This window comes from Sceloporus undulatus, chromosome 6 (assembly GCF_019175285.1).
Source record: "Sceloporus undulatus isolate JIND9_A2432 ecotype Alabama chromosome 6, SceUnd_v1.1, whole genome shotgun sequence".
Taxonomy (NCBI): domain Eukaryota; kingdom Metazoa; phylum Chordata; class Lepidosauria; order Squamata; family Phrynosomatidae; genus Sceloporus; species Sceloporus undulatus.
The window spans coordinates 167,504,156-167,529,732 of record NC_056527.1 but is presented as its reverse complement, the minus strand read 5'-3'; the positions used below and the strand labels follow the sequence as shown (position 1 = coordinate 167,529,732).

Below are 25,577 nucleotides of genomic sequence, written 5' to 3'. Positions count from 1 at the left end.
AATCCAGATGCAAGCCACAGTACAGACCATTCAAGATGCCCTGCCTGCCAAGATGTGTTTGGCTCCCCTTCTGGTCTGGAGAGGCAAGATGGAACTTCCTTTAGTGCATTTTAAAAATAAGAGTTGCTGCCAAATGTACATTTAAAACAACAGCAACAACAACCACACGAACCAAAACAAAATGCATTGAAAAGAACTTGAGATTTCAAAGGAACTGTACAGTAGGCTGATCTGGCTCAAGGAAATAACTATGATTTTCATTTCTTAAAAAAATTAAGAAAGCACTAAAACCCACCAATGTCTTCAAAATTGGATGGAAAGAACGTGAGATGTGAAATTTCAAAAAAGCAAAAATAGTGATCCAACCTTTCCTACTCTGGTCTGCCTTACGTGAAAAGAGAGAGTATAGCAAGAGGAGATGCATGGTGGTACCACAGGCCTAAATCCAACTGCTAGCCCCAACTAGAGTAGAACCATTGAATAAATGCACTTTACATAAGTGTTGATGACCTGCTATTCAGCAGTTGGTTTATGGTGCAATCCAAAATCCCCTTGTTTCTTGTTTTTGTGTGCCATGAAGTCGTTTCCGACGTAAGGAGATCCTAAGGCAAACCTATCATGGGGTTTTCTTGGCAAGAGTTGTTCAGAGGAGGGTTTCTCTGAGGCTGAGAATATGTGGCTTGCCCAAGGTCAGCCAGTGGGTTTCATGGACAAGCTAGAAATCGACTCATGGGCCCCAGAGTCATAGTCCAACACCCGAACTATTTCGCCATGCTAACATCTCCTTGGCGTTGCATAAATATCCACATGCAGAGATACACCATGCAACTTCCATGGAGAATGGCAACACATGTCAATGACTGGGTGCTGTTTGTACGGCGCACAACTGCAACATGAAATGCGTGCTGTGCAACTACAGTGCTCAATGTGGGATGCATAACTGAAATGTGCAATGTGCAATGCGCAACCACAACATGCAACCATAGCAGGCAATGCACAAATACAATGCTCAATGTGCCTGTCCACATAACTCCACTTCTGCTGCTGTCAGCATAATCTGTCTGTTATGCAATGCCTAAGTATTCATCCCACACATGTGGTGCAACTTTACCCATACATATGTCACCAATGTGTCTAGTTGGGGCAAGCAACTGGATTCTGGCCCCAGCATTGCCTTGTTCTTTGCCTTTCATTTGCTTCCTCTGAGGGATCCCATGGACGAGGGGGGCTTGGAGCGGATGGTCAGCTGCCGGAACATTTTAACTAGCCCTTTGCTTTATGGACCCCTCCTCAGTTGAGACAGTTGCATCTCACTGGACTCATCTGTCTTAGATGGAGATAGCTGCGGGCGAGGGAGATAATTCCTCCTGGCTTGCTTGTCCTTAGGAAATGGTCCCCCCTTTCATGCAGTTATGTTTTTTTAATGCTCGCATGTGGGCGGAGGAAAAAAGAATGCACCAAAAGTGCCTCCCCCTTTTTTAATATTGACTATTGTCTCTCCCTTCCCGGTGCCCGCCGTCCCCTCGGCCGGTGCCGAACACTCATCAGTTTCCTATATATAAAGTTAAAGTCAACACATCTGTTATATTTGCAATTCCCTGCTGGCCAGGTCTCCTCCCACCCCTCCCATCTGTTCTGCCTGCAGCCTCCCTGTTCTTCCCTACAGCTTTTGTTGTTGGTGTGTGAGACACACACACATGCACCCTCTCCCTCTCTCTTGCTAGGGATGGACTCTCTCACAGCTGATCCTTCCTCACCTGGACGCATGTCCTCAGTGGGCTGATCCACGCAGCTTGGCCAGGACTCCTTGGTGGCTCCAGTTTAATCCCTCCTGGCTGCCAGCACCTAAAGAGGCGAGAAGAAGAGAAGGGAGCAATGCCTGGTGAAGGAATAAAGACATGATTGGAAACTCTGGAACAAAACCTTGACTGGTAAGAAATGTTTCTCATCTTTTCTTCTCCTCTCTTATTCTCCTTTTAATTTTTCTTTCCATAAAGGGGGGGATGTGGCCCTACTTTTTTGGCTCTCTGCCTACAGTGCAGCAATGGAGAGGCATTGAGAGAGGAAAGACAGGGACCTGGAGATGTACATTGGAAATTGGATAGGGAAGGTGAGAGGTTGTGAAGTCCACAGAGATCACTTGGGCCGGCAACGGTTTATCGGTGTCCGGGAGGAACATCGGGCAAAAGGGATATTGGAATCGTATGGGAAAAGGGGCTTTGGGATGTGGATTGGGAAAGGATTCAAGATGGGTGTGTTCCTCGATTCCCAGAATCTAGGCACAATATGTCTGGTCTCCTTTGGCTTCCAGCGCCAGATTTCTAAGCTGTGATGTGATAATCCGGTGTCTTTAGTTTGCTGGGGGTGTCTAGCAAATGTCCTTTTCCAGATTGGCCTCGGAGGAAGGTTAGTAGTAGATATTGGTTCAGGTGGAATCCTTTGGGGCTTTAAAATGGTTTTGTATGATCAAGTTTCTATCATGCAGGACAGTCTGCATTTGGGGGATAAACTCAATGGCCTCCATGTGAAAAAGTGCCAGGCATCATAATGGAGACAAACAAACACAGCTTGGTGCTGGTCTATGACCGTCATGAAGAGTCTGTTTTATTATAACAAAGTCACATTTATTTATTTATTTATTTATTTATTATTAGTACCATCACTTATATCTTTGCTTTCTCTCGGCATTGGGACTCAAGGTGTCTTTCAGAATATCAAATCAAGAACAGATTAAAAAAAAACCTGAAACAAAAACATCAGCAAAATAGATAAACGTTGTTTTAAAAAGCAAGTAAAACAACCTATGAAATGATGACCATTAATTTTTTTTTAAAAGAGGATATTTTAAAAACACACAATTAAAAGCACTTTGCAGACAATTAACCCCTTGCAGTCAGATTTACATAGGGATGGACATTTAATGAAACTTGCAGAAAACAGGAGTCGGTGGGTGGGCATTCCCCCTTATCTTAGATTATAAATGCTAAGAATGACAGACTCATAGAATTCAGGTTTGGTTTCCAAAGCCATGATTATTGGCACCCAAGTGAGCCTGGGACAAAGATTTTGAAACTGCATCAGAAATGCAAGACTTGGCGTTCATTATTAATATTTAAGTGAGTCTTAAAATGGAAAAAGGTATGTCTATGTTGAGTTGACAAGTGTCTCTCTCAGCGAGAGAACCACCTGGAAGAACCTCAATAAGAACCTCTTTTCACCTTGAGTCAAGGAGCTGCTTTACACCTTGGTGCAAGCTTTCCAACATCAGGCATGATCCATCCACAATGTCTGTAGTTGGGCCTCCTCAGAATACAGGGGAGGTGTCTAGTAATCCATGGATCATGCCCACCTTGCATTTGAGATTGCAAGAATGTATTTCAGTTTTGTTGTGAAGCTAGCAAGACGGGAAGAACTGAACTCTTGAAACAACCATCCTTAGATGTATTGTCACAAAATATATGTACCTCTAGTTGTTTAGCATGTGGTAGTGGGGTTTATGTGTGTATAGTCAATGTAGATTTTGGCTGGCCGTTTGCATTGGGTGAGCTCCTCTCCTCGCATCCTGAAATGGTTAGAGTACAGTTACATTAAACCTTCATGCAAGGACTCATTGCTGTCAAGCAGCTGGCTTGTGCTAATCCCTTGAGTGGTTGCTTCAGATGGAGTTGTGGCTAATAGTCTTTGCCTTTCTGTTAGGAAAAAGGAAATAGAATCAACGAACCTAAACCAAGGGTACTTTGCGTAACAACAACAACAACAACAATATAAGAAGGGGTGCAAATCAGAGCAGAGCAGTGTTAGGGTTCAAAGGCAATTGTAAGGATGATGGATCTGCAAGTGTGAAGTAGCTTCTTTTACAAAATTACAAGTATTTCAAACAAGCCTCTATATACCGGTGAAAATGCCATGTTTCATTCCAGACTGGTAAAGTCAGATAGATATTTGTTGCAATGGAGTGTGTGGCTGGCTGATATGTATACATATATTGTTTATATATTTATTTTACTTGGTTTAACTGTGCATCAGCCTTGAAGATAAGTATTGCAAGATATGTGTCCACGGCTACTCTATCTGCTCCTATGTATCTGGGTTGTCTGCAAAGAGGGGAAACACATTTCTTCTCTGCCTAGTTTGCTAGAGAAGGTTCTTATTTAGGTCTCCTTGGATGAAGAGCTAGTCATTTGCAAGCATTTTATATCTGTTTGAATGGTGCCTCAGGTATTCTGTCTCATAAACGCATTAACCTTTTGGAAAGTTTAGCTCTTTTGACGATTTCGTTTTATGATCTGTCAGCAACAAATCCTTGGATGATGCCAAACATGGCAACCTGAAGTATGTGTTGTGCTTTATTTCCCAATGAATGGCTGGCTCACCTGCAGCCATAGAAGGCCAAGGTTGTTAAAACAATTAACGCAAAATGCCCTTGTGCTGAAACACTGAAAGAGTAAGCATTTTAAGATATTGCAATATATATATCAGGACTGATTTCAGCTTTTAAGAAATAAAAAATGGAAGTTAGTGTGGCCCTGTGTGGCATTTGATTTCCATTGTGCATCTCAAATGTATAGGATATACAGTGGCATAGTCGGTTGTGTTGTTTGTGTGTGTGTATAGTCTAGTATTTTTGCATACTTACCTAGGAGTAAGTCCCATTGAACCTAAAGGGCTGTGCATAGGATTGCATTGTCAGGCATCTTTGCAGGCTGGTATTAAATCTGAGGCATGTAATGTGATCAGTCTGAATCAGGGATGTAAAGCAAAATGCTTTACATTTTCCATCAAGAAAACCGTTGTGAGATTCATTTGTTGCAATTCAGGACTCCTTTGTGAAAAATTCGTTTGTGCAGAAAACTTCATTTCTGGTGCAAAAAATTGAGATTCCTGTTCATGAAACAGTGTATTTTGTGCAAAAGACACTGTTGTTGCACAAAGAGGAGTTTGTTCACACAAACAGACTTTTCCTCTCCAATCCAACCTTACTGTGATGCATGCAAATGGTTCCTCTTTGTTTCCGTACTCTTTACAAGGGGGTAGGTCCCTTACTTTTGTTTTAAATGTTGAAAAACAAGTTATGTTTAAACTTTTCCTTTTGCTCCCTTGTGTGGCATATTTGGAAATGGGCCATATTTTAAAAATGGTGACACGGTGCAAACAGAAGGTTGCATCCTGGGATATGGCCCCAGGATGCATCCGAAAATACAAAGGAGAAAGAGGTGGAGATTACATTGCTTTTAAAGGAACCGTCCTCTTTGTGGTGAGTTGCAGAAGAAATCCCAAAGGCTTTGTTTGGAAGATGACTACACATTTTAGCACAGACTAAGAAGACGAATGTTGTCTCGGCTGCTATGGAGGAAGAAGATTGATGGTGCATGGTGCATGATGCATTTGCTTCACAATATCTTTCTGTCTCTCCAAGCATCTGGGATTAGGACACAGCAGGCATCCTTGTAGGCCTGGGTGCCAAATTTTGCCTTCAATGGTAACACTTCATTTTCAGATGCCCATGGTTGCTAGTGGGTTTGCAGGGCTATGGCTGGCAGTCAGTGGAGGATTTCCAAGCTAAGTCCATTGGCAATACCTTCCAATGCTTCTCAGATGAAGACTAGGACATATAAGGCCAAGCAATACCAGAATGTAGTCAAGATAGCAAAAGGTATGAATGAGGAAGAAAACACAAGCTAGGAGATGCTGCCGCAGTTTGCTTTTGCCTGAGCTGAAGGGACCCAAGGCGGCTCACAGACCTTCTTCTCCTCTCCTCCCACTAAGTTGAATGCAAACTACGTTTCCATTTTGAACTCAGTTTCCAGCAATTGGGAAGTGAGCTGAGGACAAAAAGGAGCTGGAATGGGAGGAAGAGAGAAGAACCAGGACAATTTGATAAAGCGGGACAATAGAGGTTGAATTTCTCACTCTTTGATTCTAGGATCGATTGAGATTTTCTGTGCCATTTGGAGCATATGCACTTGCACTGGGTTACATTGGCTACCAGTGATTTCCGTCCCTGGATTAGGGCAAAAGACTCCAAAGTCAGAAAGTGTGGTTTTTACTCCTATTGTTGTTGTGTGTGCCCTCTAGTTGCTTCCAACTTCTGGCACCCCAAAGGTGCCATGTTTTCATTGGTGCTTATCATGGCATTTTCTTGGCAAGGTTTGGGAGGCTGAGAGAATGCGACTTGCTTAAGGTCACCCATAGATTTCCATGGTTGAATGGGGCACTTGAACCCTAATCTCAAGTGTTGTAGTCCAGTACTCAAACTGAGATGGGCATGAATCCTGGCAAATCAAAATGTTTAGATTAAACAGGACTGGGGTTTCCAAACTAAGGAAGGCGAAGTGATATTCTTTGGAAACGAAGGTCCCCTTGGTCCTTGCTGTCTTTTCTTTCCTGGAGGGAAAGAGAGAGGGGTAAAATGGAAGCAAACAGTCCAAGTGCTTTGGAGAGACAGGGCTAGCGGAGCATTATTTATAGCTGCCTCATTAAAGCTTGAGACAGCTGGTGGTCGGCAAAAGCCCTGCCTGCCTCCCTTCCCACAAAGATGCTCTGCAAGAGGTGAAACCTGCCAGCTTGCAGCTTCGACACTTTCCCCCTCCTGCTTGATATTCATCCTGCTCCTTACACACACACACACACACACACACACACACACACACAGACACACACACAAAATAAATGCTCCGCCTTTCTCTGATCATTATTCCTCCTTGGCTCCCTTGTGGGACCACATGTTATGCCTGACCGCATTGACCGGTTCTGCTGAACAGCAGAAAATGGGCCTCTGCGCATGGGCAGTGGGTCCGTCTTCCACTTTAGCACCCCCCTCGCCTGCCTTGGCAATGCCCTTGCTGATCATGATTGCAAAGGAGAGGGCCTTTGGGCATGTGCAGAGTTTCTTTCCTGCACCTGTAAGCAATCCTAAACCCTTAACACAAGCTTCAAACTCTAGGATTCCGTTGCATGGAGGCATGGTAGTTAAAGAGGTGTCAAACTGCATTATTTCGGCAGTGCAGATTAGGCCCCTGTTAGACTAAAGAAGTCTTTGTATGCTGATTGTACAGCAACACAGGGACTATTCAAGATTCTGTTAGGAAGGGAATGAAACATGAGAGCAACCACCAAGAAGACCCTCTCTTGTATCTCCATCATATGTTCCTGGGAAGCAAGTGGGACCAAGAGGAGGGCCTCCTTCTGAAGATCCCTCATTCCAAATGGGTTTATATGGGAAAATATAGTCTTAAATAGTCAGACTATTTAGGGCTTTGGGATAGCTCTGGTACCTAAGTGAGGATTCTTCTGTGATGGTAGTATTGGCAGGCCTCTGTTTTTCTGCATGGTCTTGCGACAGGGATGCAAAGAATGCTCTCCATTTCTCTCTCCTTTGATGGGAAATGCTGCTCTCATATGTTGAAGCATTGTAATGAAAAACTGTCAGTCACTTAGAGATTTTGATTTTGATTTTAGAGAGCAATGAGACCTTTGTTTTATTTCCCAGTCGAGCAGCATGGCTTTTAAAAATGTATTTACTTCATGCTTCCCTTTCTTAAATGAGGTCTCCTAAAGCCACTGCTTTAAAGCGATTGAGGTCTCCCTAAATGTTTTAGTAGTATTACTTATTTATTGGGATCCATGCTGCTGGTTTATTGATGTTGGAATTGACTGACCTATTTTTTTTTATTATTATGCTGTTGTCTTATAACATCTGGATTTTCCTGTTCTTAATACATTTTACTTATTATAATTATGTAATACTCCATGCAAGGACTGTGCCTTTTGAATAGGGAAAGCGCAAATAGATGTTGTTAACCAACTTTAGATATTAAAACCTCCAGGAATGCAAAATGAATCCTGACCCCAAATAAATGCAAGGATTTAACTGAGCTAGCCCAGGGTTGTCCTGGTCTGTGAAGATATGTGATACGGGGCTCATGCTCTCCTTTCCACGCGCCCAATGAGAGCGTTCTTTCTAATCCTCGCATCAGGCCTTATTGCTACGTAAGTCTTTTGGGACTGGCTTTTGCAAAGGCAGGGCATACAAATACTCAGAGCTTGGAAGTAGAGTTTCAGATTTCAAAGCCAGTTCTCACTGCTCTGGTGCTCAGGACAAAGGGAAAAGCATTTCAGTGTAAGAACCTTATCTTGAAGAATACCCCCATTTGTTAGATGGCATTGAAAAAAAATAAAATTGAATGGTATTCTCAGTGCAAATGTGGCTAATGCTTATTATGTTTTGCTTAATAATTAATTAATTAAAGACACCATAAGGGGCTGCCCCTTATAACATCACCCTAGTAACATCACCAGGGCCCTAGAAACATCACAACATCACCTCTGTGACACCACAAGGTCTCATGCCTAGGTCTCAAAATTTGGTCCTGAGATTTAGGGATGATCCCTAGGTGCCAAAGGGGTTGATAGGGTGACTTGGAGGTCTCTCATTCATGGGAATTGTATTTCGGGTGAGATAGACTCAGTCAAGGCAGCCACAGTTGCTCTGAGTCTGCAAGACCTGACTGGGGCTGTTGCTGATAGGAGTGATTTGGAGGCCCATGACTTATTCATGGGATCACCATAAGTTGAAATTGACTCAATGACAACAGCAAAATACCTTCATTTGGGCTGGTATAATATTATGGAACTAATGTATAAGAGGTAGGACCTTCCAAGTGCCTTGGAAGAGTCTTGGATAGTCCTGAACTTTTAACCTTCCTTGGAAGCAATGCCTAGTGATCAGGGGAAGCTGGAGGCACCAATGTCTGTTGGGTGGTGAATCAATTCTGAATTGTACTGTGAAGGTTAAAGGAGATCTCTCAATCCTCTGTCCAAAATGGGGTTCAGCACCTTGGTTAGCTCCTCTAAAGGACCCATTAGAGAAAAGGACTATGTTTTGTAAAGTGGAAAGTTGTAGGAAAAGAGGGAGACTGCACTCCAGGTGTATTGATTCAGTCCAGGAAGCCACAGCCTCCTTGAGTTTGCAAAACCTGAGCAGGGCAATGTGAAGTCAAAGGCTTTCATGGACGGCATCCATAGTTTTTTGTGGGGTTTTTGAGCTATGCGGCCATATTCTGGAAGAATTTATTCTTGACGTTTTGCCAGCATTTGTGGCTGGCACCTTCAGAGAACTGAGCAGGGCAGTTTGTGACCAGGTTTATCATTCATAGGATCACCATAAGTCAAAGTTGCACAGATGGCAAATAATAACAACAGCGACAAAAGAGGCAAGTTTACCCTACAGTGGCGCAGCTCAAAGCGGTGGTCCATGGATCGGTCTAGTCCTGAGCCATTGGTGGCTGGTCCTTGGCAAAGTTTCCAAGTAAGAAAGAAACAGTTGTAACCAATGGTCCCATACATGGTTCCAGTCCCTGGCACGGTGGGGGAAAATTATAATTCCTGGTTGCCCCCATCAGATAGCTTGGGAAGCCCTAGTCATGGACAGAGTAATGCCTCATCTTCTTCAATATGATCAGCTTTCAGGGCCCTCTCATTCCTTCCCATGAATCCCCTTTGTGACCATTTCTGCCTTAATGGGAAGAACTGGCAGTGCTCTTAGGATGAAATATGGGAGTCCAGAACCCAGCCCCAGCCCTCTTGGGTTTGGTGCGGGTGGAATGACAAGTCAGTTTTCATTGCTGGTTTAGCTTCTTTTCAGCGTCGGAGAAAGATTTACTTTAAAAGGGGCCTGAGGCCTTGGCTAAGCAGACAAGAATCTAGGTAATCAGATTTTTTATTATTAAAAAAAGCCACTCTCGATAATTCTTGTTATTTCTTATTGGACTAGAGCCATGGAAGGCTGTTTTCCTTTCTGAGTAGCAGCCGGTGCCAGAATCCATATCTGGATTAATCAATATGCTAAAATGAGTATTTTGCAAAGTATTTTCCTGGCCTTTTCATCAGGAATGGGCAAAATGCAGATTTCCAGATGTCACTGTATTGCATCTCCCAGCATTCCTCTGCTGGCTTGAGGCTGATGGTAGTGCCATCCCAACAACAATGTAGTAGGGAAAAAATCAACTCATTTGAAATGTGATGCTGAAGGAGAGTTCTGCAGATACCATGGACTGCTAAAAAGACCGTTAAATGGGTCTTTGAAGAAGTCAAGCTTGAAGTTTCCATAGAAGCCAAGAGGACTAAACTGAGACTGTCATAATTTGGCCATATATCTTGAGAAGACATGACTCACTAGAAAAGGCAATAATGTTTGGTGAGACAGAAGGCAGTAGGAACAGAGGAAGACCCCATTTCAGATGGATAGACTCCATCAAGGAGTCTGCAAGACCTAAGCAGAGCTCTTGATGATACCATGACTTGGAGGTCTCTCATTCATAGGATCACCATAAGTCAATGTCAACTTGACATCAGTTGATAACAACAAAATACCTTCTTTAGGACCTCTAGAACATCAGGGAACTAGCGCATAACAGGATGACCTTCCAAGTTCTCCAGAACTCTTCCTCAAGGCAGGATGATAGAGAAATCTAGAGATGGGCTGGGCAACAGAACCATTGACACTAGCACCGTGGTTCCCAACCTTTGGTCCTCCAGATGTTTTGGACCTCAGCTCCCATAATTCTTGACTTTCGGCCAAGTTGGCTGGGGCTTCTGGGATCTAAAGTCCAAAACAAATTGAGGACCAAAGGTTGGGAACCACTGCACTAGCGGATGGTAAAGCTTTGCTAGGATATTTATGTGGAGAGCCCTGAGGGTAACAGACACCAGTTATGCAACCATATTGAAGAGGTTTCCTGGTACCCCTGCGGCCAAACAATGGCTATTTGGATAGGAGCAGAGTTACACCTGGCAGCTTCCTAGCTGCCATTTGCATTGACTGGGAAAACCATTGTGTAAAGGGGATATTGGACACATCCTTGCACAGGAAAAGGCATCAAGACAATTCCAGCCCAGAAGTCTCGAAATATCTGACCTGGTGGTTTGGCCAATTAGTGCGTCTCTCTCCAGCCACAAGATGGATGCATTGCTGCTTCACTGAACAGGGGAAGTGTTAAAATATCAGCTTGCAGCTTGCTTGGATGAACAGTTAATGGCATCTCTCCATTCCCCCCAGCTAGAAGCTTGGTTGACAACCTACGAACTGCTCCCTGCCTTTGCCAAAACCGACAGACTCTTGAGCTGGCATCCAGCAGCAGCACTTGGTTGCATGGCAGTCCTTGTATAGGATTAAATTTTGGTGGTGCCTAATGAAGTGTAATGCAAAGACAGAGAGAGGAGGAGAGCACAACATTTTCAGGGGTGTGGAGGGATAAAGTCAAAGGGAGAGAGAAGTGCTACATTGAACCATCTTTTTTGCATTTGTCTGTCTGAAAGCAAGGGTTGTCCTTAGCTCCCCATTGGGTCTGGCAGCAACAGATGGCCTCCGTTCCCATTGCTGGAAGGAATGTTTCTGCCAAAGAAAAACAGCAGAAGGGAAGGGAGGAAGGGGAGCCCACAGGGCTGTGCAGCGAAATGCCGAAAAGGAACAATACCTTGGAAGAACCCAAAGAGGAGTGAGCAAAAGGTGAGCAAAGTCAAGTCAGGCTCCCCAGATTTCATAGTGTCTGGCTAAAAAAATAGGTCACGATTGGTTCAGAAGTACAGCTGGCCCTCCACACTTGCAGCTTTGACTTCTGCGGATGTGATTATTCGCTGATTTTCCCAATGTGTTGTCTCTAGGACTCTCTAGGTCTTCCAGCATGACTCTGCCAGACGTGGACCATAGGGTCACACTGGAGGACCTAGAGATTCCCAGAGAAAACACTACTCTAGGATTTGTAGGTCCTCCAATGCAATTCTGTGGTCAACTTTTGCCAGATGTTGGTCATAGAGTTGTGATGGAGGACTTAGAGGTTCCTAGAGAGGCGTTCTCTCAGGTAAAAATAAAAAGTGGTTTTTTATTTGTGAGTTCCCCCCCCCCTTTCATGGAGGTCCTGGGTCCTTAACCGCACCGAATGTGTAGTGGCCTACTGATCTCTAAACCATTAAATCCAGGCTGACCAGATGTCATTCATTTTCCATGACATGCCCTTCATTTCAGTCTTCTGTCCGGGAGGAATTCCAAAATGTCCTCCAGTTTGAGCATGACTAAGAAGCATGGATTTATATTTATATTAATATTTTTAGCTTTTCTTTTGTACTGTCCTGCATCTTCCATGAATGCCCCACATTTTATGGGGCCTTGTCCTCCTTATCTGGTCATCTTGATGACATCCCATACCATCTAATGTGGGGGTCCAGCACTCCTTCCCCCCCAGGATCATATTTGTGCCCATTGGCTACAACTCTTTCTTTCCTTCCTTGAAACGTGCCAGAAACTGGTTAACAATGGCTTACTGAAAGAGGATGGTGCATGAGAGCATGACTTGCTCAAGGTCTCCCAGTGGGCTTTTATGGCTGAGGAAGGATTAAAACCTTCTTGGAGCTCTAGTCCATCACCCAAACCACTACACTATACTGTCTCTCAAACTGTCAACTGTGCAGTTTTGGAGGGCTTCCCAAACAGCAAGGAGAAAATAGATTCAATTATTTATCCTTGCTTATGAGATTGAAATTAACAATTTATAGGATTGTGGCTTCCAACAGAAGAAGGTGGGCTTTCCATTCTGATCTGGATTCATTGCTCCTTATCTGGTGTTCCCTTGAGCTCAAGGTTTCTGCCGAAGTCCCTGGCTCACAGCTCTCTCCTTAATATCCCATGATGAAGTTTCAGCTTTTGTCTTCTCTGCAAAGCTTCATGATAGGCAGGCATACCTTTGACTTGGCAAATAAATGAAAAAGAGAAAATCCCACGGAGAGGCTTCCAGTTGCCATGAAGCTGGAGGAAAGATAAACAGCCAGGGCACCAAGGCAATGAATCACCAAGAGGGCAGGGACTTAAACTATATGGAAAGGAGCATTAGGGGCACTGGAATGATGTTAGGATTTCAAGCTAAATGGCTGGCACTTTGCAACGAACTTGGAAATAAAGGAGGCACGAACGGAGATTGAATAATGCCGGAATAAGATGCTCCAAGTAGGCATCTCCTGATCATATTTTGGCAACAGCATTCTGCACCACCTCTAATTTCATAGTCAAAGGCAGCTTGATATATACATGGATGTGACCAAGAGCATAAGAGAAAATTATGGCTCTTTCAAGAAGTAGGAGAGGACCCACAGTGCGGGGTTTTTTTATGATGTTTTGTTTGTTTCATTTTCTCCATGAATAAGCGCAAGCTGGATGGATTTAGCATGCCTTTAGCAAGGCCATGACTTGATGTTTCTTTTTTTTTAATTAGAAACTTCTTGAGAAAACGGATGGATTAATTAAGAACGCTGCATTATTTATACATGGGGCAGAGTTTGGGAATCTTGTAGCATCCATTTCCTTGTCTCAGTATGAAAGATGAATTCGTTCAATTAGACCACGCTTTCAGAAGCAAGGAGAAAATGTGCAGTTATTTTGTTTTGTCTCAGTTTAGAATTGCCTTATGCGCTTATACCTGAAATTCTACACTCAAGTTGCATGGCATAAATCCTGGCATGAAGAGCTGCATTGTGCTGCAGTCTTTGTGTTGAATGTCAACACTGCACAATTAAATATACATTCCAAAAAGTAAAACCTGATTTTGTCATTTTATGTAAGGGACACCATTTTACTATGCCACTGTATTTAATGGGAATTGAGCATCCACAGATTTTGGTATCCACAAGGGATCCTGGAACCAAACCCCAGCGGATACCAAGGGCCCTTTGTATTTTTATGTAAATTATAGCAATGATTTCTATATATTTTCCCCAGGTATATAAATTACCAAATGTAAACATTATGCAAATCTTTGTGGTCTTTCTTGGGAGGGAGCGGCAGTTGCAAATGTCTTCCTTAGGTGGGACGAATGATGTGCTAAGAGCTTGTTCCCATGTAGGCCAATGGCAGTTGCATCAGAGAGCAGCCATTTCCCAAAAGTCTGGCGCATTGGGAGTCGGAAGGACCTCTTGGGAGGGAGATGGAAAGAGGCCAGCACCTCTCATGAGGGCCCTGTTTCAAAACCATCTTCCTTGGAAGACAAACCTGAATGCAAAGAGACAGAGGCAGTATATAAGGATCTACAAAGCCCACAATTCTCTTTTCCACCCGAGCGGCTGCAGAAATAAACATGTCATCCCCACTCCTTGCTACCTAAGGGAAGAGAGAGTCATTAGTGGAGTGCATAAGAAAAAGCCCAGCCAGCATGTCCTCCCTCCTTGCCCTCCCCTGCTGCCAGTGTTCCTGCCTCCCAAGTACACACCAGCTGGTGCTTGCCATTCCTTGATGCCATTTAAATATTGAAAGGGTTTTTTCCCTCTCCATCTTGCGCAGGCTTGTGAGAGGATGAGTCAGGCCGAGGGATGAGTAAATCTGTCACTTGCCTTTCTTCTACATTTTGTTGCTGCTGCTGTTGCGTTTAAACCTTGAGTTCTTCCTCTCGGATTGATGGAGACGTTTGGCCCAGATCAGGAGATATTGTAAAGTTCCAGCATGGAACATGCTATGCTATGCCTCGTCTCTCCTTCCATTAGTTCTCTATTGACAGTTGAGAAAGCTGAGCTTTTCAACCTGGGGGCAAATAACTATCAATCCTCTTTCTATCCCTAATTTAGAATTTCAGTTGATGAGTATAAAATAATAACATGTACTAAAAGATCTTTTGTTGGTCATGGAAGTGTTGGTTGGCACGAGTATGTGTGGACATGTTCCTGTATTCATTAATGCTCCAATAATAATAATAATAATAATAATAATAATAATAATAATAATAATAATAATAATTGTATTTCTTTCCTGCCTCTCCTCAAAGCTCAAGGAGAGTTACAGCATCTTAATTCTGAGGCTGACATTTGCGTGACTTCCCTTCTATTTCTGCATGTAGGAGGACACAGTGTTCTCCTCTGGAGTTGCACGGTCTTGGAAGAAGGTGAGCAAAGAGAAGGATTGTTATTTGATAGGAATCTTGAAAGCAGAGTCTAGGTTTGAAGCCATGGGTCTGTTCACACCGTGACTTGGGAACTGATGCTCCACACAATCGCAGGTGCTATAGTGCGATAAAAGGGCTGAATAGAGTGCCACCTTCTCATATCCTCTTTCTTTGTTCTCTTTGTAAGAAAGGACAAAGCTATGTCAGGTAGCAGGCATTTCTCCTACACAATGTTGCAGCGTCCCCTTTCAATGCTCTAGCCAGCTAAGCAACTAGCCACCGTGTGCCATGCTCTCATCCATTCCTTGTCTCCTCTCCCTTGGTTTTCTGCCTCTGCAATACATAGTATTATGTGGCCACTGAGTATGTCCAGTTCTTATTGCATTTTTGTTTTTGAGTGAGAGTGGATGGGATGGGAAGTTAGCAGGGTTTTATAGATGTTTGTGGGTTTTCAGGCTATGTGGCCGTCCGTGTTCTAGAAGTGTTTATTCCTGCCGTTTCGCCAGCATCTGTGGCTGGCATCTTCCTCATGGCATGGGTTTGCCCTCGTTGTCTCTAAGATTCTTTGTTGTTGTGGACCTTCCCTGAAGATGCCAGCCATGAAACATCAGGAATAAACTCTTCTAGAACATGGCCACATAGCCCAAAAAAACCTACAAAAATCTATGGATGCCGGCCATGAAAGCCTTCAACTTCACATTCCTTAAGAGTTTTCAAAAAAACCATCAGGGATTCCTCACTAAACATCCTGATACCTCCTCAGAGTTTGGAAAATTTGCTGTCCAGGGGATTCTGAGTAGGGTTGCCAGGTCTCTCTTATTATAAGGGATGTCCTCTTGTATCCTGGCATCTTTCAGGAGTGCTTTAGTTATGCATTCCTGCATGGCATGGGTTTGGAAAGGTTAAGGAGGATGGAGGAGCTGATGTTCTGTTCCTCCATCTTGTTTCTCAGTGTCCCTGCTTTGCCTGGAGCTCAGTCAGCTCTCATGGGCTGAGTTTTCTTTCCAAGAGAATCATGCTGAAAGGTTAAGGAGGATAGAGGAGCAGCTTCTGTAATTAATGCCTGGGCTTCATTCAGTGTTAATTAGCAGAAGACTGGCCAAAAAGAGAGAAAACGAGAACAAAGGGATGTAACTCTTTAGTGCGTCTACACTTCACTGGGTGTGTTTTGATCAAAATTATTCCTGTAGCAATCATTGTTGTTACCCGGAAATCCGTTCCTCCTTCATCTGCTTATGTGTCACAGTGCTTTAGGTTCAGCCTTTTCCGGTATTGGCTGGAAGCCTGTTGATTGTGACACATGCGCGCATATGTGTGGACTGTGTTAATGTAGGCTGCTTCCGCACTGCAGAGATAACCCAGTTTGACACAGCTTTAACTGCTAATGTGCAGTGGGATTTGTCCTTTGTTGTGGTTCTGACAGAGAAGGCTGAATGTCTCACAAAGCTGCAAATCTCTCTAGCATGGAGCCATGGCAGTTCAAGCAGTGTCAAACTGGATTATTTCTGCAGTGCAAATGCAACCATTAAATGTCTCTTTTTGGGCACGGGGCAGTTCTCTAGCCATTTAAACCTCTCCCAAAAGCTCCCTCCAAGCAGATCTTGGTGGGTTGCTGCTGCTTTATTGGTGGGACCAAGGTAGGGAGGAGGCAGTTCAGAGGAGCAGGGATGTAGCCAAGGGGGGGGTTCTTGGGGTCCGGACCCCCCCTTCCATTAGAAAAATGAATGGTGTGTGCTGCTGCGCCGCCACACCCAAGCCCCATTATAATGGTGGCACTTAGTCTGGTGACCCCACCCCCTCCTAAAATCCTAGCTACGTCCCTGAGAGGAGGAAGAAGTGGCTGGTCTCAGCTGTGAGGGGAAGAAAAATGCAGGTTCACGCCATATACCATTCTTTTTTCCCCATGCAGCCAAGACTACTCACTTCTTTCTCCTTGGAGTTGCTCCAAGTTGCCTCCTTCTCTCCTTGCTCCCCATTGTGAAGTGAGCGCAGCGGCATCATTCACTGGGGCTTGACAGCTGCTGTCATGGAGGAAGACACAAAACTGCACTAACCAAGCATTGCGCTACGCCCACCTGGCGCACGATCCTATTATTTCTCTTTCATGCCCACCAGTGTTGAAGGCAAGGAGGTGTGACGGGTTAGTAGTGGGAAATTGGCACTCGATTCTGCTGAAGAGCTGCCAGATGTTGACTCCAGAGATAGAGGCAAACAGAAAACTGGTAGGGAAATAACTCCAGTGTGTAATATGGCAAGTCACAGATTTGGATGGTCACGACATGGGATCTTGATATGAACAGACTCCCTTCTCCTTTTGAAGGGTCACTGCTACTATGAGGAATGATTATGAGGCCATTGCGGCCCATGTTTCCAGCAGCGGTGGCTAGTTAGGGTGCAGGGAAGCCATTAACTTTGGATATTAAGGAAACTATTCAAAGTGCTAATCCTGTTTTGGGAGTAGAGTTCAGCACCTTTGCCATCCAGCAAAATGGACTGGTGGGGAATACGTTGCAATGGGACAGTGGAAGAAAGGATGCGCTGGACCTGAGATGGTAGCGGGATGGTTTACTTTATATCAGAAGAATAACCAGTTCATTGCAGGAATCTGATCAACCCTTTTCCCTCTCCATGATGTCATACTGCAGCAGGGAAACCCTGACTGCAGACTCACAGCTAGGGCTTCCGTCTGGAAACAAGAGATGAACAGAAAAGAAGCAGGTTGTTCATTATCTCCACCTTTTTACACACAGAGAGAAAAATGAGAGAGCGGGGGAAGCAGAGAGATCTTTAAAAACAAAAAATGACCATCATTTTCCATGCAACTGACTGCTTCAGTAGTCTTCCTCAAGCTACTGTCTTTCAGATACTTTAAAATACATGTCCTATCAGCCCCAGCCAGCATGAGGAGGGATATGTAGATAGATGGATGTGGGAACAGCAAAGTTTTTGTTTGGTAAAATCATTGTGAAATGTTTTGCAAAGCAGCCTCTCTCTCCCCCATTCGTCTTATAGCTTTATTGATAGTGAATAAGAGGGGTTTCTTTCATGTAGTTGTATGCTGGGCCCCAGCTCCTATCATCCCCAGTCTCCATGGTCTTGACATGCCAGAGGAGGAGGATGGGAACTATAGTCCCAGCTAATATATCTTTAATATCTCAACATGGAATATGAAACATGTTCAGTATGGAAGGTGTCTATAAGTCACAATTGTTGGTGGATCTAGATGCTGTAAGGAACAATCCTTCTCCCATCTTTGAATCTGTCAAAGAAAAACCCTGACATTTCTAGATAGTTCTCCCTGATAAATTTAATCTATGATCTTTATATTTATGGTTTATGTCTGTTTCTTATTGCTGGAGGTTCACGTTTGACCATGACCACTCTTGCTCATATTCTTAACTATATATATATATATATAATCTTCAGATTAACTGGTGTCTATGAACAGATTGCAAACTCAGAGCTGATTCACAGCCCCAGGAGACATGGAAGCTGCACAGTGTCACTGGACTAAATCTTGTGGGATTCATAGACTCTACCATGGGCAGCATATTTTAGGATGGTACTTTGGGATGGTAGATTTGAAAGGTACAGCTTTTTCTTCTAGTAAGATGGGAGCAGTTTGCAACGTACATTGCTGGAACATTGTGCTCCCTTCTCAATTGCGCATAATGCCGCTAGTCAACCTTTCCCAGAGTTCACACACTTCAAATGTCAGGCTTAAAAATATCAGAATTCCTTCAAAGTCAGGGGTGGAAACCCACGTTTCTGTCACTCTCTTCTCAAAACCAATACCACCGAAGGAATAAAAAAAAAAGGAGGAAGAAAAAGATGCACTAAGGTCTTACTTTATGAGAAACACATTTCCCAGTAAGTCAGATCCTCCCACACATAGGGTGGTATCACAGAGGGGAGATATGTTTGATGAGGTGAGGTGGCCCATAGATCCCTTCCAATTCCAGGGTTCCACGATTTTTGTGAGCTATGGACTTTCTTTTCACATCTGAGCATGTCGACAGCTAGACATCCTTTTGGCTTGGGTCCACAATAATTGTCCTCTGTTCTAGCTCATTGAATGCCATTCGACCTGGGAGGGTCATATTCTGGCACTATTACTTGTTTCATTTTGGATAGGGTTTTTGGATAGGGTTTTCATCGTAAAAGACATTCGAAAGTGGTTTACTGTGCTTCCTCCTACCCAGTACGAAGAAGTGTTAGCTATGGTGCTGCTGCTATTGTCTCTGAGAGATCTTCTACAGTTGGCACCACCACTAATACTGCTTCTGCCCAGTAACGGTATAGCAGATTTAGGCTGGCTCTTCAGCAAAAGCCTGTGTGACATAGGAGACCCTACCATCAGCATGGCCTCTTTGCTCCCAGGAACACACAATCCCGCAAACCACCACCATGGAAAGGTAGTGTCATGGTGGGACGCATTCAGTAGCAAAGAAAAGGTTCCCTTCATCCATTCTGTCAAATTTGCTAATACATTTGAGGAGTTTTTAATGTCTGCTTCTCACCCCAGCGATGCGTTTTTCTTCTTTGCCAGCTTGTAATGTGAACCAAGTGAATCTGTGACTATCACTGTGGGAGAGAGATAAGGAGGGGATCGTGTATGTAACTTGATGATAGCATTAGCCCCCCTGGTCTACCATTTCTCTGGGACTTCTGTTGGCCGTCTAGCACTAGCAATGGTGCTGAAATTTGCCTCTTGGCCTCCGCTCCTGTTATCAGGATGACCTTTCCATGCCTTTTAGCTCTCCTGAAATGTAACTCTCGGCTACTAATACGAGATTCACAACACAGATAACTCAGTTATTAAGCCCTACGGAGAGTTTATACAATCTTCACCAGTGCATCCATCAGGATCATCTCTCTCTTCTCCTTCTTAGTAAACTAGGAGTTTATTTTTATTTTCACTCTTGAGTCTGTCTGCAGTTGCAGAAAACTCTCTTAGCCAATATCCAAAGCATTGACTTGCAAGTGGAAAAATCTCTTCCCTGTAGTAAAAAAAAATATCTATTCCCTGTGGATATTGGGATCATAAGGCTGATCCAAATATTAACCCTAAACATAAACCTGTTGGCAATAAAATATCCGCATTCTTTGCTTTCGGGCTAATAAAGCAGTACTTGGTGTATTGCACATACCATTCATAGAGATATCAAAGAACTGTGCTCAGTTACATCCAAGAACAAGGATCTATAGATGTGATTTTATAACCTCTGCGGGGGGAATAAAAGAGAAGGAAATATAAACAATTAACCCTTAAGGGATTCTTTTTTTTTAATGGGTTAGAATGATAAAGATAGCTTTTTCATAGACATTTTTTTTAAATTCCCAGAATCCTAGGAATTGCATTGTGGAATAATCTGCAACGATTTGCAATTTTCAAGACTTCATGAGCCCCAGAGGTAAGGTGGGCATCTAAAGCAAATCTTCTTGGCAGCTTATCATGGGGGACACAAAGGGCTGGCTATGTGGAATAATGGCTGGCATCCCATTGGGAAATTTTATCATGGTTTATGATCATGTAAAGTTGAATTGTGCCATTATGTAACAGCGAAGGGAAGTGGAGATACAGGTATGCTATCGGAACCATTCAGCAAGCAGAGCCAGGAGTGGAGCATTTTGCACAGTGCTCCATTGTGCATTGTTACCATTCACAAGTGTGGCTTCATATAATGTCATTGCCGTAGTACAATCCTAGGAGTTGTAGTTGGTTGTGGCACCAGAGCAACCAATTACAAATCCCAGAATTCCATAGCAAGGAGCCATGAAAGTGGAGTCAAACCGGATTATTTCTGCAGCACGGAGTGCAGCCCATTTCCTTGTCAGTAGCAAAGGGTAGAGAAGAAAACAAAAACAGGGCCCATTAGCAGCCCTAGCCTAATATTCATAATTATTGATCTAGGATTCAAAGACGTGTTAGTCTGGAAAATCAGTATGCAAAGGGCTCTTATAGCATCTTCGAAAGCAACTGAAAGAAAGAAGTTGGTAGCATGAGCTTTCGTAGACTTGGGCCTACTTCCTCAGATGCATGTTAAAAATAATAATCATTGTAAGGTGCTCTAGGAGCCTCTGTATGTTCATAAGAGCTGTAATTCTGGATCTCTCCTTTTGAGAAAAGAAGCTGTAATAATAGTGGCCCCATATAGACAAGCCAAAATAAAGCAGCTTCAGGTCACTTTAGAGGTATGCTATTTAAATGACACACACATACTAAGAGTCCGGAAATTGTGCCAAAGCTGTGCTGTAGTCCTTAGGACTGGATTGTGGCTTTGGTGCGGCTTCTGGACTCTTAGGACACATACATCATTTAAATAGCATGCCTCCAAAGTGACCTGAAGCAGCTTTATTTTGGCCTGTCTGTATGGGGCCACTATAACTTAAAATAAGTGATGTGACCCTAAATGAAAAAGTGAACTGGTTTTGCTTTCAGGAGCGCAACCTGACTTTTCCATAGCTTTTTAAAAATTAACTATACTTTGAGAAACCCCATGATTTCATTTTAGAAAATCAAAACAGCAAAGGCCAAGTTGATCTTTTGAAAGGCCAGAGGAAATGCCAGGCTGCCATCTGCTTCTGTCAACAACGCTGTCTTCTCTCTCTGTCTCCATCTAAATTGTTATTCCTTTGAGTGATTTTTAATTTTTTGGCCACCAAATCATGAAGTGGCAAACCAAAAGTCAACTTGTAAGGGTCAGTCTTTGGAACAGAAGAAGAACCTTATGATAGATTTGGGAGGAGAGCGGGAAACATTGCAATTGCAAAGTCAAAACGTACCTCTCTGTGTGTCTTTTTCATTCTGTCGAAATGAAGCGCATTGCCCCAGGCAGTCTGGGACTATCTCAAAGATTATTGGTTTTTCCAGTAGGATCAAAGACTGAATTGTCGCTCATTAACTAATGTTGCGTTCCATGTACAGGAGGCCGAAAGCTCCAGAGAAAAGCTGGATCCCTCCCCCTTATCCCACATCCATTATAAATTGTTTGCAAACTCCCCTTCCAGGCAGCCTGGCACAATGAAGAAGTCATAAGCCGTTAATCAGTTTTCCAGTGCAATTCACCAACCAGAACGGTTCGCAGGCCTGATTGAAATTCACGATTTCCAGGGCCATTGGGACCCTGGTAATGAAATGGGAGCTGTAATTGCCTGTCATGCGTATTGCATGCAAAATTGTCAACAAAAAATTACGGCCTCTTGGAAACACATTCGGTGATCTGGTACTCCCAACTGATGCTAGCTGTTGGAGTAGAGATTGGAGTCCCAAAGGGTAACATTTCCAGTCTCGGCATGATAGAGCTGAGGTCCAGAGCAATCAAGGGATCCAGATGAGAGTTGTTGGTGCTTTGAAAAACCATTTGTATCTAACAGTGTTGCAGGGATATCTCAACTATTCTGCAATTCATAGGATAATCCTTAACATCAAGCCCATGCGCAGCTGGGTCTCAGCCCCAATCCTGGGCAAACCAAGTTTGACTCATGTGCTCTGTGTGCAGTTCCATGGCTGATTTTCACAGAGTTGGAAGAGATCCCAAGGGCAATCCAGTCCAACCGCGTGCCATGCAGGAGTACACCAGAGTAAAGTCAATTGTTGAATGGCGAGTCAACATATACAGTACCACAGATCCAGTAGGCCTCCTCTGTTTGGGATTAACAAGGTCATTGTCTATACCAGTAATGGCGAACCTATGGCACACGTAGTTGCAGTTTGGGCACTTGGCCTCTAAAAGGTTTACCATCACTGGTCTATACTCTGCAGAGCTGAGGCGGCTGCTTCAGATCTCAGAGTGACAAATCATCTCATTCTACCCTTTCCTGGCAGATTTACACTTACACTTACTCCCCCTTGTTCTTTCTCTCCATGGAAAGGCTGTAATAATGGGAAGCAGCCCTAACATTTCTCCTCCTGACTCAGATCATCCCTGCACCCCAGGAATGTGTCTCTTTTGGTTGGGGTGAGGAGTGATAGCATTACCCCAATAAGAATTCTGCCCCACATTGCTGGGATTTCTTAGTGTACGCTGAAATATATACTAGGTTTGGGAATCTGGTCCATTCAGATAGTCACATTCTTCTCATAAGCCTCTCAGGTACAAATAATAAGCCAGGAAACAAAGTTTGGGGTGACCTTTCTTTCTCTGTCTTTTGAGTCATTTTGTGTCTGTTTCTCTTTCTTTCCCAGAGTGTGACCTTTGGCTGCAGAATGAATCAGGAAAGCAAGCAACCAGCTCCATGCCACTGACTCCTGGTTATACAAAGTCGCTGATCCTTCTTCATATATTGGCCTGTGACATCTTTTGTCAACTGGAGGAAGAAAAGGCGAGACCCAGCTGAGATCAGAAATAGTTTGCAATGTTTCCAAGGGAGGATACCATCCTTTAATTAAAAACTACATCACTGCAAAAGTTCCCAACGTTTCTGTTGGCTTTTCGGACACCAAGTGCAGGCATCATGCTCCTATAGTTTTAATGGGAAAACTTGGGTGCAGTAAGAAATAGCAATAGCATACAAACACATTACACTAAAGTGATAAATAAACCTCAGTGTATCCCAAACATCTCTAGACCTCAACATGGATGATGGCCATAGAGGCAAGGTGAACCAGGTTTCTGATGACTACCGATACCAAGATGGCAACTATGAAGGCTATGCCCCCAGCAATGGCTATTATCAGGGCAGGGAGGAGCCTGGTCAAGAAGAAGATGCCCAAAGCGATGCCACCGAAGGCCATGATGAAGATGACGAGGTCTACGAAGGAGAGTACCAGGGTATCCCTCACCCAGACGACATCAAGGCCAAGCAAAAGAAGAAATCCCAGGCGCTTCCAGACGAGTTTAGAGACCATGCCGAACTCATGGCGGAGAAGATGGAGGACGAGGAGCAGCTGGCTCACCAGTATGAGAACATAATTGAGGAGTGCAGCCATGGACGCTTCCAGTGGATCCTCTTCTTCATCCTTGGCTTGGCTCTGATGGCAGACGGGGTGGAAGTGTTTGTGGTCGGCTTTGTCCTGCCCAGCGCCGAAAAGGATATGTGCTTGTCCAGCTCCAACAAAGGGATGCTAGGTGAGCCCTGTATCTCTCTGACAGCATGCCATGAGGATGGGTCAAGCAAGGCCAAACAATGACTTTCATAGATGTTTGTGGGGTTTTCAGGCTATGTGGCCATGTTCTAGAAGAGTTTATTCCTGACGTTTCACCAGCATCTGTTGCTGGCATCATCATTTCTCTGAAGATGCCAGCCACAGATGCTGGCAAAACGTCAGGAATAAACTCTTCTAGAACATGACCACATAGTCCCAAACCCCCACAAAAACTATGGATGCCAGCCATGAAAGCCTTCAACTTCACAGGCTTCTTTCACCTTCTCCAGGCAGCTATGTTGGAGTACTACTCCCATCATCCTCAGACCATGGCTGGGGATGATGAAGGTGGCAGTGCAACATACCCTGGAAGTGTGAGAGGATAAATGCTTTGTGGGAAATTTTAAATCATTTGGAATAATGTTTATTGGCAGATCCCAGTGTGTGAGTCCCCTCCCAGTCCCAATTCCAGTGTGGACCCAGGAGGAATAAGAACAAGATGGGAACAAGGATGTGGTGCGAGGTTGCTTTCTCAGTCACCTCCCATAGCTCACCCTTCAATACAACATTTCTTGGCAGATTTCTGGGACTGGTATAATATAATGGTTTAAATAAAATTGTTAGACTTGACTTGAATAAACCCACTGAATCAATAAAGGTTACTTAAAAGTTGATTTCCTATGGGTTCAGAAGGTATATTCTTACTAGGACTAATAACTAGATTTAGGCCAGGATGGAAAATATGTGACCCTCCAGATGTTACTGGATTGCAACTCCTAGTAGTCTTAGCCGGTATAGCCAAGGATGAAGAATGCTGGGAGCTGCAGTTCAACAATATCTGGAGCAGTGCATGATCTCCTCCCAGGATTACTAGAGTGGAGCATGTATTTAGAGAATTATCTATTGCATAGACTACCAGACTGACTAGTGCTTGAAAAAGTTACTTATTTGGATGATAACTCCTGGAAGACCCAAGCCAATGTGGTCACTGGCCATGGTTCCAAGCTCTATGTATCACATGCTACTCATATTACTTTCCTCTATTTTATTGTTGTGTGCCATCAAGTCATTTTCAATTTATGGCAATGCTAAGGCAACCCTATCACAGGCTTTTCTGAGGCTGAGAGTGTGTATCCTGTGCTAAGATCACTCAATGGGTTTCCATAGCCAAGCAGGGATTCGAACCCTGGTCTGCAGAGTCATTGTCTAAAGCTCTACTTACTATGCCTCGCTAGCTCATTCCTTCTTTTTTATCATTGCAATGAAGTTTCAGGTCTTTATATCCATGTCTAAGTTTGCTTATGTAAGATAATAGAAGTCCAAATCATTTCTTTTTAGACAACACTTTCCCTTTCTAAGTCTCCATAAATGAAAGTCCGTCAGATATTACAGCACCTGGCAGCGATTCAGCCCAGCCGGTGTGTCCCAGATGGGATTATTTTTGTTCTCATCTTCCAGATGTCAGTGTCTCCTTCAGTCCAGGGTTGGAAGAACGATGAGCATTAGGCCTCACTTTAAACAAGGCATCGGCAAGCGTTCTGTGTTCAGGTCTTTAGCAAAAAGCCTGGCCA

General features: G+C 43.7%; 1 protein-coding gene across 3 annotated transcripts in view; it reads left to right on the top strand.

Annotated features, from left to right (window-relative positions):
* The first annotated feature begins 1,507 nt into the window (after window positions 1–1,507).
* Window positions 1,508–25,577, top strand: part of SV2B (synaptic vesicle glycoprotein 2B) — a 40,512-nt gene continuing 16,442 nt past the window's right edge. Inside the window, exons 1-3 of one of the 3 annotated variants that reach the window (XM_042475930.1) lie at window positions 1,508–1,931; window positions 20,263–20,332; window positions 23,107–23,989. In XM_042475930.1, coding sequence (XP_042331864.1) covers window positions 23,497–23,989 — 493 coding nt within the window. In that variant the 5' untranslated portion in view covers window positions 1,508–1,931; window positions 20,263–20,332; window positions 23,107–23,496. Of the gene's footprint in view, window positions 1,932–20,262; window positions 20,338–23,106; window positions 23,990–25,577 lie in introns of all 3 variants that reach the window. The other 2 variants (XM_042475932.1, XM_042475931.1) reach the window with 2 other exon arrangements.